The 19,577-nt window shown below is 49.0% G+C and overlaps 5 protein-coding genes across 5 annotated transcripts; 4 read left to right on the forward strand and 1 right to left on the reverse strand.

The window, feature by feature from the left end:
- Positions 1 to 1,438: 1,438 nt before the first annotated feature.
- Positions 1,439 to 2,853, forward strand: EI90DRAFT_2920466 (uncharacterized protein; the record flags this gene model as incomplete). The annotated part of the gene is given in 10 exon segments (XM_039054746.1): positions 1,439 to 1,484; positions 1,543 to 1,773; positions 1,787 to 1,794; positions 1,852 to 2,038; positions 2,090 to 2,133; positions 2,211 to 2,295; positions 2,350 to 2,417; positions 2,472 to 2,492; positions 2,543 to 2,625; positions 2,682 to 2,853. The coding sequence occupies 10 exon segments, from the start codon at positions 1,439 to 1,441 to the stop codon at positions 2,851 to 2,853; spliced, it is 945 nt and encodes a 314-aa protein (XP_038916025.1).
- A 1,615-nt stretch (positions 2,854 to 4,468) lies between these two features.
- Positions 4,469 to 5,052, forward strand: EI90DRAFT_2920520 (kinase-like domain-containing protein; the record flags this gene model as incomplete). The annotated part of the gene is made up of 3 exons (XM_039054748.1): positions 4,469 to 4,636; positions 4,699 to 4,773; positions 4,828 to 5,052. 3 exons carry the CDS (start codon positions 4,469 to 4,471, stop codon positions 5,050 to 5,052), a joined length of 468 nt encoding a protein of 155 aa, XP_038916026.1.
- Positions 5,053 to 6,747: 1,695 nt separating this feature from the next.
- Positions 6,748 to 7,188, forward strand: EI90DRAFT_2816499 (uncharacterized protein; the record flags this gene model as incomplete). Its single annotated transcript, XM_039053553.1, has 1 exon — positions 6,748 to 7,188. A coding segment is annotated over one exon (441 nt), but the record flags the coding sequence as incomplete, so codon positions are not given.
- Positions 7,189 to 15,259: 8,071 nt separating this feature from the next.
- Positions 15,260 to 16,124, reverse strand: EI90DRAFT_3057580 (uncharacterized protein). Its single transcript, XM_039060305.1, has one exon. The coding sequence runs from the start codon at positions 16,107 to 16,109 to the stop codon at positions 15,654 to 15,656; it is 456 nt and encodes a 151-aa protein (XP_038916028.1). The 5' UTR covers positions 16,110 to 16,124; the 3' UTR covers positions 15,260 to 15,653.
- A 1,958-nt stretch (positions 16,125 to 18,082) lies between these two features.
- EI90DRAFT_1010510 (kinase-like domain-containing protein) lies at positions 18,083 to 19,236 on the forward strand. The gene is made up of 5 exons (XM_039051365.1): positions 18,083 to 18,415; positions 18,470 to 18,544; positions 18,599 to 18,781; positions 18,847 to 18,921; positions 18,976 to 19,236. Exons 1-5 carry the CDS (start codon positions 18,251 to 18,253, stop codon positions 19,198 to 19,200), a joined length of 723 nt encoding a protein of 240 aa, XP_038916029.1. The 5' UTR covers positions 18,083 to 18,250; the 3' UTR covers positions 19,201 to 19,236.
- Positions 19,237 to 19,577: the final 341 nt, after the last annotated feature.

Consider the following 19,577-nt stretch of genomic DNA (forward strand, 5'->3'; position numbering starts at 1 on the left):
GCGACGAGCTCTCGTCGCTGTTTTGCATATAATATACTACCTAAGTAGCCAGCAATAAAAGACTTGAGTCAGGGACACAAATTTGTGGGGATCAGAGCATAACATGGCAGTTGACGTGGTTTTCTTGGGGCACTTGACAGTATGCTCCTTGAGCGGCCAATCGACGAGTCTGCCAAACTTCACCCTTACATGACCGAGGACAGTGACACCGTCCACTGGCTGATCATACTTACACATCGGGCAGAACTGAGCAGATGAAGCAATGCTCAGGGTTGCATTCAGCCTCGCATTGCGCACTTGTCGTCACGACAACGAGGATGGTATGTTAGCCGCCCATTTCCATCTGCTCCCAATGCTAACCACCCTCCTCTTCACTGCCGTGGCAATGAACAAGATGTGAAACTAATTGCTGTAGTGAATGCGTTGTCGATAAGGAAGGCAATTCTTTCCAGTGTTGTCCCTAGCAGATGTGCCACTTCGTGTTGAAGACTTTCAAGCTCTAACACCGGGACCAATTAATTGCTCGACCATAATGACAACAACCAATCAGAGAGTCAGTTTAGGAACATTGGGTAACGTCACCAATTTAAGAATCAACTGACCATGGATGTAATAAATCCACGCAGAAGCGCCCGAACTCAGTACCACGGATCCTGAGCAACATCAGCGCAAGGGGGTTGCTCGAAAAATTACCAAGGCGTAATAGTCCCAAAAGAAATGACATGGCCCAACCTTAGGATTTGAATACTCATGGGCGGATATATTGCATCGAAGGCCCTGAGAGACGCACTTGGATATGATAATGGTCGATACCGCAGTAGCAACATACAATACATGCCCACTATGTGGGTCGCCCCGGACAATGCTTGAAATAGCTTATCAAACGAGCAGTGATAGCGCAGCCACGGGTCCATTCAAATGGGAATAAGCACCGAGCACTCCGTATACAAGACCAGGTATGTATTGAAGCGGTCAAGAGACCAGAGGTTCATCCAGGCGAAAGGAAAATGGTGGCGCTGAGTCGTTGTACGGCATGGTTCGTGTGACGTAGTTTCTTCATTGAGCAAGTACCAGGAGTCCCTCATGGATATGAGACTTTGCTGAGACAGGAGAGGTCATTTTGACCGGAGGACGAAAGAAATTGCGCAGACGCTTGCCAAATCCCCACAGAAAGGCGAAACAGAAGAAGGAAGCCAACGAGCGCATGAGACGATCCTGAGTGATAATGTGGATACATCTCCCTGAATTTTGCATCCGGAGGAGCCAATGAGTCGAAGAAACACCGGTCTGGCGTCCGCAAGGCAGTTCGAATGTCCCGAAATCCGTTTATGTAAAGATCTTTGTCATTGTGTTGCATGAACGCGCTTGGGCGTCGTCGCTTGACCCGCCGCACGTGAAGACGGCTTCTACCGGGTCAGGACATTTTGTCAATCCCATTATGGCTTCTGCAATCGCTCATGGCATTAAACAACTCGCCGTCTTAGGTAGGTAAAATAACCACAAATCCTAGCGATCTTTCTCCAAATCGGATGATTTTTCAAGGTGGAGGACAAATGGGCCTGGGGATCGCCTATGTCGCCGCCACTCGTGCGAAAGTACCCGTTCTTCTCTACGACAAGTCTAAAGATCAAATTGGTCGGAGTCTTTCCCTTGCGGACAAGTTTTTTGATAAGGATGTCAAGAAGGGAAAGCTTCAAGAGAGCGAGGCTCTGGAGGCTCGGGATCGTATGACCGTTGTGAACAACCTGGAGGCCTTTAGGGATGCAGATATGTGTATTGAGGCTAGTTGTATTTGTATGAATGACAACTATCCATTACCCATTTTTTTTTTTTTTGCTCATTGTGATCCAGGCTGTGTCTGAATCCTTCCAACTCAAGCGCTCTTTATTCTCCACACTATCCGACGAAATGCGTCCGGATGCCATCCTGGCTTCGAATACATCATCAATTAGTATTACCAAGATTGCTGCTTCTGCAATGGGTCCGGAAGTTTCTCCTACTAGCGAGGAAGGGCTACGTTCGTCCGCTCGGGTAGTCGGTAAGGGCTCGATTGTTCTATGAAGTACATCAAACTAAGTCATGTCATCAGGAATTCACTTCTTTAATCCTGTACCCGTCATGGTGCGCATATTCGTATGTTTACATTACCATAGGCTGATTTAACTTCCTTGACCGAACACGCATGATAATCGGTAACCCACGAACAATAGCCATTGGTGGAACTCATAGCAGGTCTGCAAACTTCTCCCGAGGTGCTTGAACGATCGAGACAGTTCGCTATTGCCTGTGGGAAAGGTCAGCTTCCACGCACCTTGGGGACAAAGTTTGATTATTGATGTTATGCGACAGAGGTGACAGTGTCGAAAGATGTACCAGGCTTCGTTTCGAACGCATTATTAATGCCATTCTTAAACGAGGTCCGCGGCTAAATGTTTATCGTTGAAATATAAGGTACTCATCTGACTGTCCAGGCAATCATGGCCTTAGAGAAGGTAACTGGCATCAGGGTTTCGTTTCTCCAGGCTGACACGGCCAACCATAGGGCGTTGCTACTAAGCAAGACATCGATAAAACCCTACGTTTAGGAATGGGGCATCCCATGGGACCTTTGACATTGGCTGACTTGTGCGTTCATCGTTTCGTCGTTGCGATTTTCAAGGTAGTTTACATTCCATGTACAGCATCGGCCTTGACACTTGCCTAGCTATCCAGCGTACGTTACTCGAAGGAACTGGAGACTCGAAATACCGACCAGCAGTTCTCTTGGAGCGTATGGTAGATGCTGGCTGGCTTGGAAAGAAAACTGGGAAGGGATTCTACACATACGACAATGATGGTAAGGCTGTTGAATAATGGTGCCGGATCGAGCTGGGATGGCGAAATGAGACACATTGAATAAACGAATAAACGAATAAATTCGGCAATAGCCCAACACCACAACCACGTGCCACTGTCCACAAGACGTCTGTTATATCGGAGTGTAGGCTTTGATGTTGAGGAATCATATTGCATAACAAGGTTGAAGAGTGACGTCCGCTCTTGATTTTGGACGGTCACCCAAATCATAGGCGACTATTTTGGTTATTCTTGCTATCGCAAGTAGCCCTGGAGTCAACGGGCTATCTACCGACTATGCAAGGCTCAGGGAGAGTATTCGACATGGCCATGAATCGTCAGGTCGAAGTATCCCTTGGGGTCCGTGATAATACAAAGGAAGGAAAGTGCTTGGGGAAGAGTCCTGAGCGCTAGCAGTCGTTGATCAATACCAATGTGGCCGGGGCGGGCCATGCCACCAACACCAAGGATAGGCGTCAGTGGTCACTACGACGCGGATGTATCTCTTCGAATACATGATTCCATTGTGGCATGAGGCAGAAGAATAGGAATGCAAAGGCGTAAAGTTTCCAATTTCTTGCGAATGGTTCCGACATTTACCACTACTGCTCTAAACTTTTTCCAGAGGATGGAAATCCTCATGCACAGCATCATTGACAACGTTGGGAACGCCGGGTTCCTTGGTACACTAGAAAAGCAAGTGCCCAGGCGTACCTCAGGGATGGAGAGGCTTCCACTAATCAAGTCCCTGAACTTTCGTCGTATCTGAACATCCGCCCACGTTCCTGCTTTAGGCGCATGGATAAGTACCAGCGCTTTCCGCTTCATGATTATGGAATCCAAAGGGAAAGGGGCCTTTCGTCTACCTTTCGTCGGTATCGCCGGTTATGTAGAAGTGTACGTACCAGTTCCGCGATTGCCATGGACATTAATATCAGGGGTTGTCCGGCAGAGCCATTCCGGGGCATACATTTGGAGCGGCCGAAGCGAGCAATGGCTATTATGCATGCTTCCGGTGTGCGCGCGCATATGAGCTTCTGTTGTTGCCTTTTAGGTTTGCCCTGACCCCACCTGGTGAAAACGTGTTCGCACCTACAGTACCCAAGAGCCCCCGAGAACAATCTCGATAACGGCTTAGCCTGCTTCCTGTCGAAACGCCCTCAGAGCTGTCGTAGCATAGGGCGTTGTAAGGACCCTGCTCTCACCTTATCGTACATGCATTTTGGTGCATCTACGCACGCGCAGATCATCGTCTGGCCCTAGTCAATTCCACCATGGATGCCATTTTGCCAGTTGTGATGGAAGCCCTATCCACAATCCAGGATGTCCCGAACCTTAGTCATCAGTTTGGTACCAAGACTCTAGTCACACGAGGCGGCTACTCTGAGGTTTATCGTGCAAAATGGAACCAATCTGGCACTCAGGCTCCCGTCAATGTATGTTCTCTTTAACTGGCTTGTTGACTTTCTCACTTCACTCCTTCATTAAGGTCTGCTACAAAGTTCTCAGACCACCCATGAGCAGCATGCCACCTGTCGTAGAACAGATAAGAACAACGATGAAGGTGAGAGACTTTTCCGGTCGAATCGTTAACGTAGAAGACACCTCTACGCATTAGCATTTGAAGAGAGAGATGAAGATATGGAAGGATTTAGACCACGGGAATATCGTGACATTCCTTGGTTTTGCGATTGAAGATCGTGGTGGAGTGCCAGAAGCAGTGTTAGTGTCTGAATGGTGTGCAAACGGAAATCTCGTTGAATATCTGCATTGCAAGCCGTCCTGCAATCGGCTGGCCCTGGTGAGCGGTATTTGCCGTAACACTGATCTCATAGACTCATGGGATGCATATCATCAAAACAGCTTCTCGATGTCGCCCGAGGTCTGACCTACCTCCACGACCGTGACCCTGTTGTTGTCCATGGTGATCTCAAGCCTGTAAGCCAAGATGCCTTTCTATGAACCTGGTATGGGCTGATTGGTACCGTATAGTTCAACGTATTAATCAGTGATGCTGGGCATGCGAAGTTATGCGACTTTGGCTTCTCTTTGATAGCGGACGGATTGACAACAGGGTTCACATCATCGGGACCTGGATTTACGTTGCGCTATTGCGCCCCAGAAGTTTTGGAGAGCGGTATGAAAACGAAACCTGGTGATATTTACTCCTTTGCTTGTACTTGTGCCACGGTGAGCTTGCGTAATCTGCGAATATAAACATCCTTACACTTGACTGAAACTTGAGCAGATACTTTTTAGCAAAAATCCCTTCCCTTCGCTCGCCAATGACGCCCAGCTGTGGAAGGCGTTAGAATCCGGTCTATCGCCTTGGAACTGGGAGCAATCCTCTCCAGTGGAGAAAATACTATCTAGTTGTTGCGTGGGCCCTCCTGGCGCGCGCCCGGCTATCCAGGAGGTTTTACGATCGCTCGAGGATGCCTGCGTTGCGCCAGATTCATCCTCAATCCTTGAGGTATCTGACCCTGAAACAAACCGCCCATACCCTAAGCCGGATGGAGACCCTGCCAGTTCAAATGCCGTGACGCCGTCCAAGGAGACGACCACGAAGGTTGATGAACACGTACTTCCTGTTGCCCTTTCACCTGAGGCTCACAATGCAATTCCTATGCAGACTCAGAGGCAGGCTAAGCTATTGCCAAAGGCATCAGGACTCTTAGAAACGAAGGAGCAGACGGCAGAGTCGCCCTCAAATACTGATCAACAGTCTTCCCAAGCTCGCAACCAGATTCACCATGATCAGCACGGTGACTCTCGTCTTGGGCCTCCTGGCACCACACGTACTTCGCGGTCCCCCTCCCCCAGTCCTAGTGATCTGAAGCGACAAGTGTCCCCCAAGCGTTTGACTGCACTGCCCAGGAGGAGTCTAAGTCCTGATCTCAATCGCGTTGACCGATCAGATGTATCCCCCTCCCGAGCTTCGACATCTACTACACCAACTCGGCAGTCCCTTGACACTGATTCCGAACGGTCACTATCTCCTTCCCTTGCGCGGAGTGTTGATAACCATTACGCAACATCAAGCACCCACAGCACCCACCGCCCTTTTGTAATCCCTGGTGCATGGCCAGGAAGTGGCAGTATGGACGTGGATGTGCCTTCCCCATCGGAGCCCGTGCCGTCACCATCTGCTGGTGCAAGTGAGGATAGAAAAAAATCATTCGTTGGTGGCACCAAGACTGTTCTCCAAGTCGCTTCGGGTGGTCTCAAGTTTACCCCTATTCCGTATCTTGGTCCGATCCCAGATATGCTCCTGAAATTGATCCAATTTTATGAGGTTTGGGTCAGAGCTTGGGTTTTGTGATCAGTGCTGATATGCCCCTGGTGATCCGCACAGTCAGTAGATGCCAATACTGAAGATCTCAGAGGCCTAAATGACGAGGTTCTAAAAGCTTACATCACTATTCTGCGACCACTCCAACTGTGGACAGGGAGTAGTCCTCCTGAACTAATAAAACCGATCGAAGATTTCCACTCGTACGTTCTCTAGCCCCTTCGCCCAGTTGTTTAACGCCAAACGTCTCCTTGATAGGACTCTTGAAAAGCAGATCAAGCGAGTCGAGTCACTTGGGGGTAGAAAATTCTCCGTTTGGAGGATCCTATCATCATGGCAAATACCCTGGAGCATAAGTGAAGTAACGGCATGCATAAGCAAAGCTGTTACCTCATTTTCGGTTCGTCGCTCAGTGCCTGAATCCTTGGTTATTTTCTAATCGAGATGTACACTGTAGACTGAGGCGAAGATTTTGACGCTCGTCCAGGCAATGAAGTCATCCTTGAAGAGTATGTTGTCGTGCATGATTTGGGGTATAAGATTTACCAGTGTCACCAGCTGAACTCTCAAAATTGGGCCAGGTTCCTGCCGAGTACAAATTTGTCACGAGTAAATCGGAGTGCCTTCCAGGCACCCGGACTAAGATGCAGGAATCCTTATTAATTCATTTGGGGAAGGCTGGGAACCGATTTGTATGGCTACGAGGCTCCCCAGGGACCGGGAAAACAGCGATATGCAAAAGCATTGCGTCCACTCTGGATGAGCGAGGTACTCTGGTGGCATCATTCTTCTGGGATAAGAACCAAAAGGGCACAGGCCTCGATTCTATCGAAATGTTCGCCTCCACTCTTGCATACCAGCTTGCACGCTTCAGTGAGGACTTCAAGATTTCGCTTGTCCAGCACCTTCAGGAGCAAGCTCTTGAAAAGGTCCAGAGTCTGCCTCTAGAAGAACAAATGGAGGCGCTGATCATTAAACCGATGCGTGGCATCAAGGACATGTTTACGTCACGAGCACGAGAAGAGCGTCTGGTCATTGTCCTGGATGCATTGGACGAGTGTGGAGACCAAGAGGCACTCAAATCTTTGATGAGGCTCGTGCTAATGCTTGAGGATCTACCTTCAACAGTTGCAGTGTTAGTCAGCTCTCGTCCAGAGACTCAAGTTCTTCGGGCTCGAGCTCGAGGCGGACTTTGGGGCGATATCATTCCATGTGAAGATATGGACGCGATCAACAAGAGTGAAACTTCTCGCACTATACGCCACATGGTAAATGAGGGGCTTAAGGACTGTATCTCCGAGTCGCTGTTGTGGAAACCATCAGAGGATGACCTTGATACTTTCGCTTCGGCATGTCGTGGATTGCCCGCTATGGCCTCGATGCGCATACGTGAAGTCTGTGCTCGGACTGAACGAGGTGCTACCCTCAAATCCGAGTTTGATTACTTCCGAAATCTGATGGATGCGCCGACTGATCTCAAATCGGAGTACCTGCGAATACTGCGGCGAGCCTATATGCTGAACTCACAGCCCATTCGCCCAAGTGTAATTGAAAGTTACCGCCTTGTAGTGGGGGCGATTGCTGTGGCGCGCCGATCTTTAAGCTCATATTCTATTTCACGGCTTTTAGGCATCACGGAGGACGAGGTCTATTCAACCCTCAAACCGATCAGTTCAATCGTCCATCTTCCCTCGGAAAACTCAGAGGAACTTAAATTTTACCATGCAACAGCAAAGGAATTCATTATTGGAAATTCAATCGGTGACACAAGCGACCAGTCATTCTTTATCAATGATACAAACGGGTATTTCCTGGGGTTGCCACTCCTTCGATTTCTAAAGGGTGTCTTTGAGCGGAATGATTTAGCGATGCCTACCGATCATCCTTTGGGAGACAAGGAGAAGTGGACGGAATTTCAGAGGAACAGACAACTCGATCATGTCCAATATGCTTCCAAGTACTTGTTCAGCCACTTGGATCCTTCAAAGCTGTTCTCGCACGACTCTAATGAATTGCAGCACGAGTTCGATCACTTCCTCACCAACAACCTACTTTCGTTCATCGTACTGTCGGGTGGTGAATTCGAGTTGCCAGATGAATTACTTCAATCGAACGTAGGTTTATATTGAATTTTGGTGATTTCAATAGTGACATCATTTCACTCTAGAATCACAATTCAACTGAACTATTACGAGAAGCGAAGTGGGCACATGAATACGTCATTGAACGATATGAACAACTCGGCTTGTCGCGTATGCTCCACCTTGATCCTTGGCACATTTTTCGATCGATGCTTCCTTTCACTCGGCCAACCCCATCCCCACTCTTCAAATTGTATCGTCATCTTGCGGATCCTATTCGGATTTTCACCATTTCCGGAGAATTCACTGGCCATTTAATTCCGTTAAGTGAGCACGCACTCAATGCGCGGAACGTTATGGAGGCAAAGCGAAGTGGGTTTCGAAAGGCGATTGATAAGAAGAGTCCGGAGATAATTGATTACAGAGCTGAATATTCTGATCCTGATATCCGTAAAGGCATAGTGACTTCTGCAGCAATCTCGAAAGATGGACGTCGCATTGCACTCGGCTTTGGAAATGGCGACATCGAAGTTGTTGACATCGATCAGCAGCATGCCATCGCTCAATTCCAGTGCGACTCGCACGATCCCATAGCTTGGATCGAATTTATCTCTGGTAGCTGCCGGATTGCTGCCGAAGACTATGAGGGGAACATATTCATTTTCGACTGCGGTTTGCAGCCCCTGAAGCTTGGGACCCTCCCCAGTGGGCGTTATCCACCTGTCACTGTGGTGGCGGATAATGGATCACTCATCATACGACTCCCGCGGCATCTTGGCCCCAATTGGTACAAAAGCGTGGCGATCTTGTATGTTTCGGAGGAGCCATCCATTCACCTTCTTTCCTCTCCTGGTACCATACCTACTGCCATCCCAGCTCACCCCTCAGCCGCTCCTCGTTTCCTAGACTCACTTCGTAGACGCGTTCCATCCCCCCCACCCGTTCCTTGCGGTCTCACACTCGAACTGTCTCCTGGAGCACGATATGTTGTCGCTTGTGACCGGGAACACGCTTTCGTTTGGTCAACCGAGTCGCGCGAGTTCATTACTAGTCATAACCTACGAAATTTCGAAGCTTTTGTTACTAGCACGGCACCCTACCGCCCATACATCATTAGTGGGAACGTCAAGAGCTCAGAAGGTAGCATCCCTCACATTCAGGGTTCCGGGATGGAAAATGACATGGATGGGTCGTGGCTGGAATCGCTGTCCCACAGACAACAGAAAGCTTACGTTCGAGAGGGTCGAAAGCTGCTCGGTGTCCTCAAACCGAAATTATGGCTCAGTAACACATTAAAACTCATTCTCCCTATCGAATACCATCCAATCCTTCTTGGTAGGGAGCTACATGGCAGACTAAAAGTATGGTATGGGGATCGAGTGGTAGGGCGTGAAGATTTCATCTACTTTCCTCGTGCTAGCAAGGATGGGACACGATTTTTGGTTCAGGGTCGTATGAAAGCCCCTATCGTTGTTGATATTAGCCAAATCGTTTAGCATCTCTACAGTTCCATTACCTCTTTCTGTGCTTGTTAGTTGGCTTGGTGACAGTGTGCATTGTAGTTGTTTTTGACAATTACAGCCTTTACATGATTTAGAATGTGCACATTGCTATGTCAGGATAGAGAGTCTCTGCGAACACCAACGCGTGGGGATGATAGACTGGTGCATTTCATCATTGTCGACGTCAGAGGGAATGTGCTAAATTTGACAGAAACATTCCTGTCTGATCGTCCAGGATGAAGCCGCGCACTGTCGGTCGCCTTGCGGTGAGTCCTTGAGACTCAGAATTATCACAGCAAATCCGAGACTGCTGCTCCCACTGAGCGCTACTGCAATCATTGACGACGATGGAAATCACGTCGTGTTAAGCAATCGTGTCGTCAAGAATCCTTTATACTCTGCTTCGACATCAACCACCCGATATATAACGAACCGAGTCTGGAGGCGAATTAATAAACTTATGAGTTCTACAGGGAACAAAGTCATGATGGTGTGCTAATCTCGTGGCAGACAGATATAGATCGGTATGTTGCAGGCCATAGTGTTCGGTCAGTACTCGCCTTGCTCCACCGCTCATCGGACTCCATTGAACGATGACTTGAAGTATATAGTGCAGGATTGGAAAATGGGGCTCAGTGGTGCGACTCCGTTGGGATGGCAGTACTTAGACACTTGCAGACGAACGAGGCACCTGGTCAGAGTCGCGTGGCAGACAGCCCCAGTTAGGGCCGAAGCTTCTTGAGGTAGTACAATGTCGAAGGACCAGAAAAGGACGAATCGGAGATTAGGGAAGGCGCAGCAGTAGGTAGCGCCGAACGAAAGCCAAGTAAAGAGTCGTGAAGAAAGCTGGGAGAGCGGTCCAGGAGTAGAAACAACTTATAGACAAACATTTCGTGCTCACTTTCTGCCAACTTGGCAGAGGTCGCATGATGGCTGCTCATTATATTGTTGTTTAATGTCTTCATTTCACGAGACTAATCACGGGTTAGCAGTCTGCCCCCAGCTGACCTCAGGTTTCCGCCCTTGTTTGCCACTGGCTGGGAAACCTGACTGCGCCCAGACTCGTACCCAGTCGGAGGAGCTCCGTGGACGCGCAAAATAATAGCTTTTTTACGCAATGTAAATAAACGTTCTCACACTGGTACTCGACTGCTTCCGATGCTAGTCACGTTCTGTACTCAATACAAAAGATCACATGGTACATACGGAGTTAAACAAATATCCGATCACCTACTCCGAAACTTAGCCCGCGACACTTCGCTCCTCCGACTGGGGCAAAATGTAGGTGGCGATGCATCGGAAACACCCGACTCTCACGCTAAGCCTGAATGAGTTGTGCATAGAGGTTGCGCAATGTAATTGTTAGTGTTGACACATGCGGTCATTATACCCAACCCAACCCATAGAGACTTGGAAGCACCTTGAGGGTTGTGAAATCGATAACCTGGGCATGTGTGGAAATTAACACTTCATATAATACTTCTATAGCATCCTGTAGTTGGTGCTTTGTAGTGAAGCGGTACAAGCGTAAGCTGAGGCTATGCAGCCTTTTTTGGCTGCGGGTGTTCGATTCCCACTCAGTGAACCTTTTTTTCTCCTTCTTTACTCCTTAGTGTAAATGGGAGGTTGTTACAATTATTCCTGAGACCATAAAAAAAGGTTCATTGAGTGGGAATCGAACACCCGCAGCCAAAAAAGGCTGCATAGCCTCAGCTTACGCTCGTACCGCTTCACTACAAAGCACCAACTACAGGATGCTATAGAAGTATTATATGAAGTGTTAATTTCCACACATGCCCAGGTTATCGATTTCACAACCCTCAAGGTGCTTCCAAGTCTCTATGGGTTGGGTTGGGTATAATGACCGCATGTGTCAACACTAACAATTACATTGCGCAACCTCTATGCACAACTCATTCAGTGTCAGGGCTCGGTCCTCAATCAGGGACAGCCCGACCTCGGTCCTAGGTGTGTGTGGTGTTCCGGGTGCTAGGGCGCTAGACCCCGTCCTCAGCTCCTCAAACTCACTGAAGGGACTAAGCGGGGATTGAGTTGTCATGTATTACAGAGGGTAACTACAACTTGCCTAAGCGGGGATTGAGTTGAGAAGAAGGGTAAGTTTCCCTATTCCCCGCTTGGCTACTATAAAAGGAAGTGTACTGTACAGTTCGTAACGTGATTCCGGGTAGAAGCCGAGCATGTTCCCGCGACTCGGAAAAGGTGTCACATGGGTTAAGGCGAGTTGCTCGCCTTAACCCACGTGACTTTTCCCGCGGGCTCACATGCGGGTTGAAGTTGTGAGAGGTATGTAGGGATGGGGAGGTCTGGGAAGGTGGTTCTGGGGTGTGGTTGGGTGCCCTGACAGCGGGGTCAGGGGCCGATCCCTGACATTCAGGCTTAGCGTGAGAGTCGGGTGTTTCCGATGCATCGCCACCTACATTTTGCCCCAGTCGGAGCAGACTCGTACCCAGCCGTCTCCGCTACGTGGATGCGCAAAATCTCGACTAGTTGTTGTATTAGAATTCAGTTGTAAAGTCACGTTCAAGAACAAGAAGTGTATTACAATACAGAAGTCACATGCGACGGACATAAACACAAGTCCGATCACCTACTCCGGAAACCAACTCGCGACACTTCGCTCCGACGACTGGTGCAAAATGGCAGTGGCAGTACCACTCGGCAATTGCCGAGTTCGACACGACAGAAAGAGATTGCGGACACGTGAAGTTCCCACAAAAACATAAGTCGCACAATGGATCTTTTGGTGTTAACCCATGCGGTCTTGTACCCAACCCAACCCATAGCGCTTGGGGAGCACCTTGAGGGCTGTGAAATTAACACCTGGGCATGGGCGGAAAATCAACCCTTATATATTACTTTGATCCTAAAATATAGTTCATGCTTAGTAGTATAGGTGGCACAGCGTGAGCTAGGGATATAATCTTTTTTGGCTGCGTATGTTCGATTCTCAGCCGGTAAAACTTTGTTTTTTCTCATTCCTTGCTCTTTAGTGTGCACAAATTTTACAACTATTCCACAGGAGAACACAAAAAAGTTGTACCAAGTGAGAATCGAACATACGCAGCCAAAAAGGCTATATCGTCTACTCACGCTGTGCCACCTATACGACTGAGCATGAACTATATTTTAGGATCAAAGTAATATATAAGGGTTGATTTTCCGCCCATGCCCAGGTGTTAATTTCACAGCCCTCAAGGTGCTCCCCAAGCGCTATGGGTTGGGTTGGGTACAAGACCGCATGGGTTAACACCAAAAGATCCATTGTGCGACTTATGTTTTCGTGGGAACTTCACATGTCCGCAATCTCTTTCTGTCGTGTCGAACTCGGCAATTGCCGAGTGGTACTGCCACTGCCATTTTGCACCAGTCGTCGGAGCGAAGTGTCGCGAGTTGGTTTCCGGAGTAGGTGATCGGACTTGTGTTTATGTCCGTCGCATGTGACTTCTGTATTGTAATACACTTCTTGTTCTTGAACGTGACTTTACAACTGAATTCTAATACAACAACTAGTCGAGATTTTGCGCGTCCACGTAGCGGAGACGGCTGGGTACGAGTCTGCAGTCGGAGGAGCGAAGTGTCGCAGGCTAAGTTTCGGAGTAGGTGATCGGATATTTGTTTAACTCCGTATGTACCATGTGATCTTTTGTATTGAGTACAGAACGTGACTAGCATCGGAAGCAGTCGAGTACCAGTGTGAGAACGTTTATTTACATTGCGTAAAAAAGCTATTATTTTGCGCGTCCACGGAGCTCCTCCGACTGGGTACGAGTCTGGACTGCGCCCAGTCGCGACCGCTTTGGCATTCACATGCCTTCTCTCACCGATCGCGGTTTTCCCATGATTTATCGCGCAACTTAGCCTGAACGGGTCAAATCACGCTGCCTCAGTCGTACGCTGAATGTTTTCGGCGCAGATGCGCGAAGCGGACCATTCAGTGGAGGTACGTACTGAATTTTCGCTGTTGAGGAGAGGTTCCATACTACCTTAGGTTTCATACTACCTAGGTCGTGCCTATAAAGGGGCCCTGACGGATCCCTTTTCCCCTCTCCCTATCGCCTGGTATCTCGCGCTCCCCTGGTGAGTGAGATCCAATTTGCCGCTTGCCTTTCCGGGCTCACGCTTTTGACCCGCTGCCGCTGCTGCCACCTGCATATTACTCTATCCCGGATTTGCTGCTGCCAATACCGCGATTCTCGACTACATTCCCATCTGCTCCAGCCCCTAGCTTATATTTTCTTGTCTCCCTCCTCCTCCCCGATACTCCTCCATCTCTTCTTTTCGAATTTTTTCACATCGTCTGTTACTCTTTCTCTTCATTGTAGTTCACTTTCTCTTCATTGTATTTCACCTCTGTACATTAGCTTCTGTTTGCTGTTTTAGTTGTTAGCGCTTTCAGTTGTGGCTGTCATCAGTTCTAGTAATTTTCCTGCTCTTCCTTTGTATGTACGAGAACGCGGGTCACGCGTCGCGCGCATGCGGCAAATTTCACATGGGCCCTTTGTGGCCGTTGCCCACTACCAGCAGTTGTTAGCCCTGATTAGTCCTGTGTTTACAGGTCCCGACGTTTGAACCGACATGCCACAGATGCTGAAAGGGTTGCTGCTGCTGCTGCTGTTAAGTGGTCGGAATCACCTTTGATACTGGAAAAGGCAGAGTATTTGTGGCGTTTGGGGAGCTGAAAGCGATCGTTTTCCCAAGCCCAGGTGCGGATGAGAATGCACTCTTAAAACGACACCCTCAGCCTCAAATTACACCAGCTGGGAATTGGTGTGAAACAGAGTCATCTTCGACGAAGCTTTTCAACATCACGAAACCCTTTGGCAAGTGATGGGTAGACTTGTAACGGGGAGGAGGTCAAGGAGAGCAAAGATAAGAGATCGAGTTAAGTATGATGCCGGGAAGAAATGACAGTCCGCGAGGGACAAGACCCGAATCAAAACTCGTGGCTTCATATGGTTCGACATGAGATAGAAAAGCAGATGTGGCAGGGCCAGTATTCAGACCCTAGTTTTTGGCCAGTTGCATAGCAGATACTACCAGAGGAATCGCTGTGTTGCCTAAACATGCGATTTCGAAGATAGCGGAGATAGCGGAGATAGCGGGATGTCCACTACCCCCAATTTCTTGCCAAGACGAAGGCATGCGGCGCTAATGCATTTGAGTGAAACATGAATGACTCTGAGGTGATGCGCTCACGTCATTGCATTTGAATAGATGGTGGGAGACTCAAGACTATGATTAACAATTTGAAAGAGTGGCCGATAGTAGCCTGAATCGCGAATCGGGTGGATCATCAAGCGTCTGGTTTAATTGTTTCCTAACCACCAAGCCAAATAGTGACTGCGCATGTTCCGGCCAAGTCACGTTGCAGTCCAACACGAAGGACGAGGCACCCTTTGGTGTAAGCACAATGAGTGGACCACGATCAATTCATTCCTCCGGGCACGCAAGTATGTTAGTACCTTCCACGATAAAGTCCGTCCATTAGTCATGATGTATCAAATATTTGTCTATTGACGCCCAAGTAGGATATTGACTAATCAATGACTGGAATGGACTTGGGTGTTGTGTATAGCTCAGTCATAAAATGAATGGGAGATGAGATACGCTAACTGCTTGAGAACGTCGTTAAATGCAAACGCTGTGCGCCCGAAAAAGCACCTGTGAGGGAGAGGATGCTCGCGCAACTGATGACGAAGGCCCCTCTCCAAGGACATGGATCGCAAATGACAGGTCCACGCTGACATGTGCGGTGAGTAATTCTAGTGTTTTCCTCCCAGTGCCTGTGTGCAATGGTGGGGGAGAATTGAACGAGTGATGAACCAGTAGGCCAGCCAATTCGCCCCGTGGAAGTATCTTCAGTTCTCTTTGTGGTCGTCTATCACCACTTAGCCAACAGTCCATTATGTGACACAACGTCTTTCAGTTCTGTTCCCCGTTGTCAAGCAATACCTTACAGCTAGGATAGTGGCCGGGCTTGCCACTGGTTCGAGTGATACATTCGAAAGCTCCGCCAATGGCAGTACAAGGCACAAGATTATTCGAGGGGAGTTTTAGGGCAAGATTCCGTGGACGGCGGGGACATTTGGCAGTTGCGTCAGCGAATGCGATCGAGGATGAAAGCTTGCAAAGCGCCGCTCTTGCCATGCATGCTGTATTTACTGAGCATGCCGTGAACTTCTTCACTGCATAATAGTCGGGGAGGGTCTGGCTGGATTTCCAGTCCACTATCGGTTTGTGCAGATTGACAATCAAAGTGGAGGTGCATGGTAGTTCAAGGCGGTAATCGCAAAGGAGGTTGGGAAAGGTGTTGGCGTCGTCAGTAGCTGTAGTGGCCATTGCCCCGATACGTGCACTGATAATACCTGCGGGTAACATGGGGCCGGTGAGACCGAGCAACCCCCGGAATCCGCCGACTCTGCAACAATTAAGCCGTAAACCTGAAGTAGCGTGATGCTGCAGGCAATGGTGTTTTCAGTCAGTACTCATCTCGCTGAACCGCTCATCGCGCCGTGCTGAACGACTAGTCCGGTGTTGGAAAATGGGGCTTAGTGGTGCGACTCGTTTGCGTGGATCGAATTGTTGGCACAAACAAGGATACATCTTTCATTTCTCCAGATGCAGAGCTGTCGGCCTCAGGACATTTCTCTATGGATTGGGTGCCATCCCTCTCAAAGACTCTATCAGCATTTCACTGATCCAACCGCTGACCTACGGCGACAACCTGAACTGCCATTCCCGCTCACACTCCGTCATAATACTTCTCGATGTGTGAAGTATTTAAGATAATTCGCATACTCCCGCACACAGAATCGGAAGACCGTGTCCCCGTCACGGTGTGCATAATTGTGTATTGGCATTATCGTGGGCTGATTTATCTTCCTTGACCGCATACGCATCATAATCGGCGACGCACGAACAAATAGCCATTCATCATTTCTCAAACTCCCCCCAAGATGTTTGAGCGCTGAGACAGTTTGCTATCGCCTGTGGGAAAGGTCTTCACGCGCATCCTATTGCAAAATCCAGAGGTAACAGTGCCGAAAAACGTAATTACCAGGCTTCGTTTCGGATTCGTCACTAACGTGGTTCGTGGCTGAGTGCTCACCCAGGGAAATATGGGGCACTCGTAGAGCATTGCTATTAAGCAAGAATTGATAAAATCCTGCCTTTAGGAATGGGGCGTTCCATAGGACCCTTGGCGTTGGCTGCCCCGTGCGCTCACTTCATCACTCCGATTTTTACATTTCATCTACAGCATCGGCCCTGACACTTGTCTAGCTGTCCTAGCGTATGTTACTCGAAGGCACTGGAGATTCGACATACTGACCAGCAGTTCTCTTGGAGCGTATGGTAGATGCTAGCTGGCTTGGGCAGAAAATCGGTGTCTACACCTACGACAATGAGGGTAAGGTTGTTGAATAGTGGAGGCCAATTGAGCAGGAATGGCGAAACGAGACACATTGGGCAACAACCCGATAACCCATATCCACTGTTCATCAAATGTGTCTCGTACTGGAGTGTAAGCAATCTGCTATCTTCAGCCGCGAAGTGGGTTGACCAATACGATTGTTCTGGAATAGTTACGGCCCAAGCCACCACTGAACATATCTACCAGCCAGCACGCATCAACTGCAGCCAGAGAGGTGTTGACGTTCTTCAAGCGTGAATGACATGGCGAGGGCGAGGACCTATTTTTTAAGGCCTTCATACTCCAATAGGTGTTGTCGGGGATCATAAATGAGATAGCCCTGGAAGGCAATGGCATGAAGAGAGTGGATCGGGTAGCAACCGTCAGCCATGTGAATCTTCAATGGCGAATCCAATCTCGTAATCAGCTGGATCTCACAATGAGGAAGGACCTTGGATTGCCTCCCTTGCCTCTCAGGAGTAGACACGAAACAGCTAGAATCCTTCAACGGCGTTTCGGTTCGGAACCAGGTTCACATTATACAATTATCCTCCCGAAAACCAAACCATCACAGAACTGGGTCAGAACCGGACCGTTCCAGCACAGTTCGGCTCGGGGTTCGGTCCCAGTTCGAACTGGTTCTCTGAAAAGGACAGCGCTCAGGAGCAGCCTGAGGTGTGCAAGCTAAATTACTCGCCCGCTATGGCACTTAACCAAGGTGTTAAATCTGTATCGTCTCTTCCATGCCAAGTTCCCATGGACATTTGGGGTGCATTTGGAGTGACCTCAGCGAGCGGAAAACTGTCAGTCATGCTTCGCGGTGTGTGCGCGCTTACGAGCTGCTGTTCTTGCCTTTTTGGTTTGACTTGGGTATTCTGCCCGGGGAGAAACGTGCTCGCTCAGGGTGTCCAAGGTCTCATGAGAACATATTAATAACCGCCTGGCCTGCACTGCTGGAGCAATAACCAACTCTCTGTCGACGCGTTCTCAGAGCTGGACGTTGTAGCAGCGGCTGTGTCTCCGAGGAGCCTGCTCTCACTTCATCGTATATACATTTCGGTGCATCTATACACGCGCAGATCGTTGTCTGGCCCCAATCGATTGCGCCATGGATGATGACGTTTGGCCAGTTGTGATGGAAGCTTTATCCGCAATCCAGGATGTCCCGAACCTTAGTCACCAGTTTGGTGCCAAGAAACGAGTTGCACGAGGTGGCTACTCCGAAGTTTATCGTGCAGAATGGATCCAGTCTGGCACCCGGGCTCCGGTCAATGTATGTTCTCCTTAGCTGGCGTGTTCGCTGTCTCGCTTCACTCTTTCTATTAAGGTCTGCTATAAAGTTCTCAAACCACCCATAAGTAACATGCCATCTGACGTAGAGGAGATGAGAAAAACTATGAAGGTAAGAGGCTTTTCCAGCGTAATTAATAACGTCGAAGACACCTTTCCGCACCAGCACTTAAGGAGAGAGATGAAGGTATGGAAGGACTTGGACCACGAAAATATCGTAAAATTCATCGGTTTTGCGATTGATGATCGGAACGGAGGGCCAGAAGCAGCATTAGTGTCCGAATGGTGTTCAAATGGGAATCTTGATCAATATCTGCGTTGTAAAGGATCGTGCAATCGGATGGCTCTGGTAAGCGGCATTGGCAATAACATTGACCACCTGCCGGACTGAGGGGATGCACATCATCAAAATAGGTTCTCGATGTCGCCAGAGGTCTGACGTACCTCCATGGCCGTGACTCTGTTGTCGTCCATGGCGATCTCAAGCCCGTAAGTCAATATGTGTTTCTGTAAAGCTGATGCAGAATAATCGACGTCACACAGCCCAACATATTAATCAGTGACACTGGGCATGCGAAGTTGTGTGATTTCGGTCTGTCCTCGATAGCGGATGGCATGACGACAGGGTTCACATCGTCCGGGCCTGCATTCACGTTGCGCTATTGTGCCCCAGAAGCCGTGGTCACGGACAACCATGTGAAGACGACGGCGGGTGATGTTTACTCCTTTGCCTGTACTTGTGCCATGGTGAGCCCTCATAATTCGTGAATATAACATCCTTGCGCTCGACTGAAACTTAAGCAGATACTTTTTAATGAAAAACCCTTCCCTTCGCTCACCAATGACGCCCAAGTATTCAAGGCGTTAGAATGTGGCCAATTGCCTTGGGACTGGAAGCCATCCTCTCCACTGGAGAAAATATTATCTAGTTGTTGTGCAGTTTCTCCTGATGCGCGACCGAGAATGTGGGACGTCTCCCGATCACTGGAAATCTGCGCTGAACCAGATTCGTCCTCAATCCTCGAGATGTCTGGCCCCGAAACAAACCTCCCACTGCCGCCACCGCCTACTGACTCATTCCTTACACCAGACGGAGACCGTACAAGCTTGGAGCTCGCAATGTCCAAGGAGACGACCACTAAGGT

This window comes from Cantharellus anzutake (assembly GCF_015039405.1).
Source record: "Cantharellus anzutake strain C23 chromosome Unknown EI90scaffold_23, whole genome shotgun sequence".
Taxonomy (NCBI): Eukaryota; Fungi; Basidiomycota; class Agaricomycetes; order Cantharellales; family Hydnaceae; genus Cantharellus; species Cantharellus anzutake.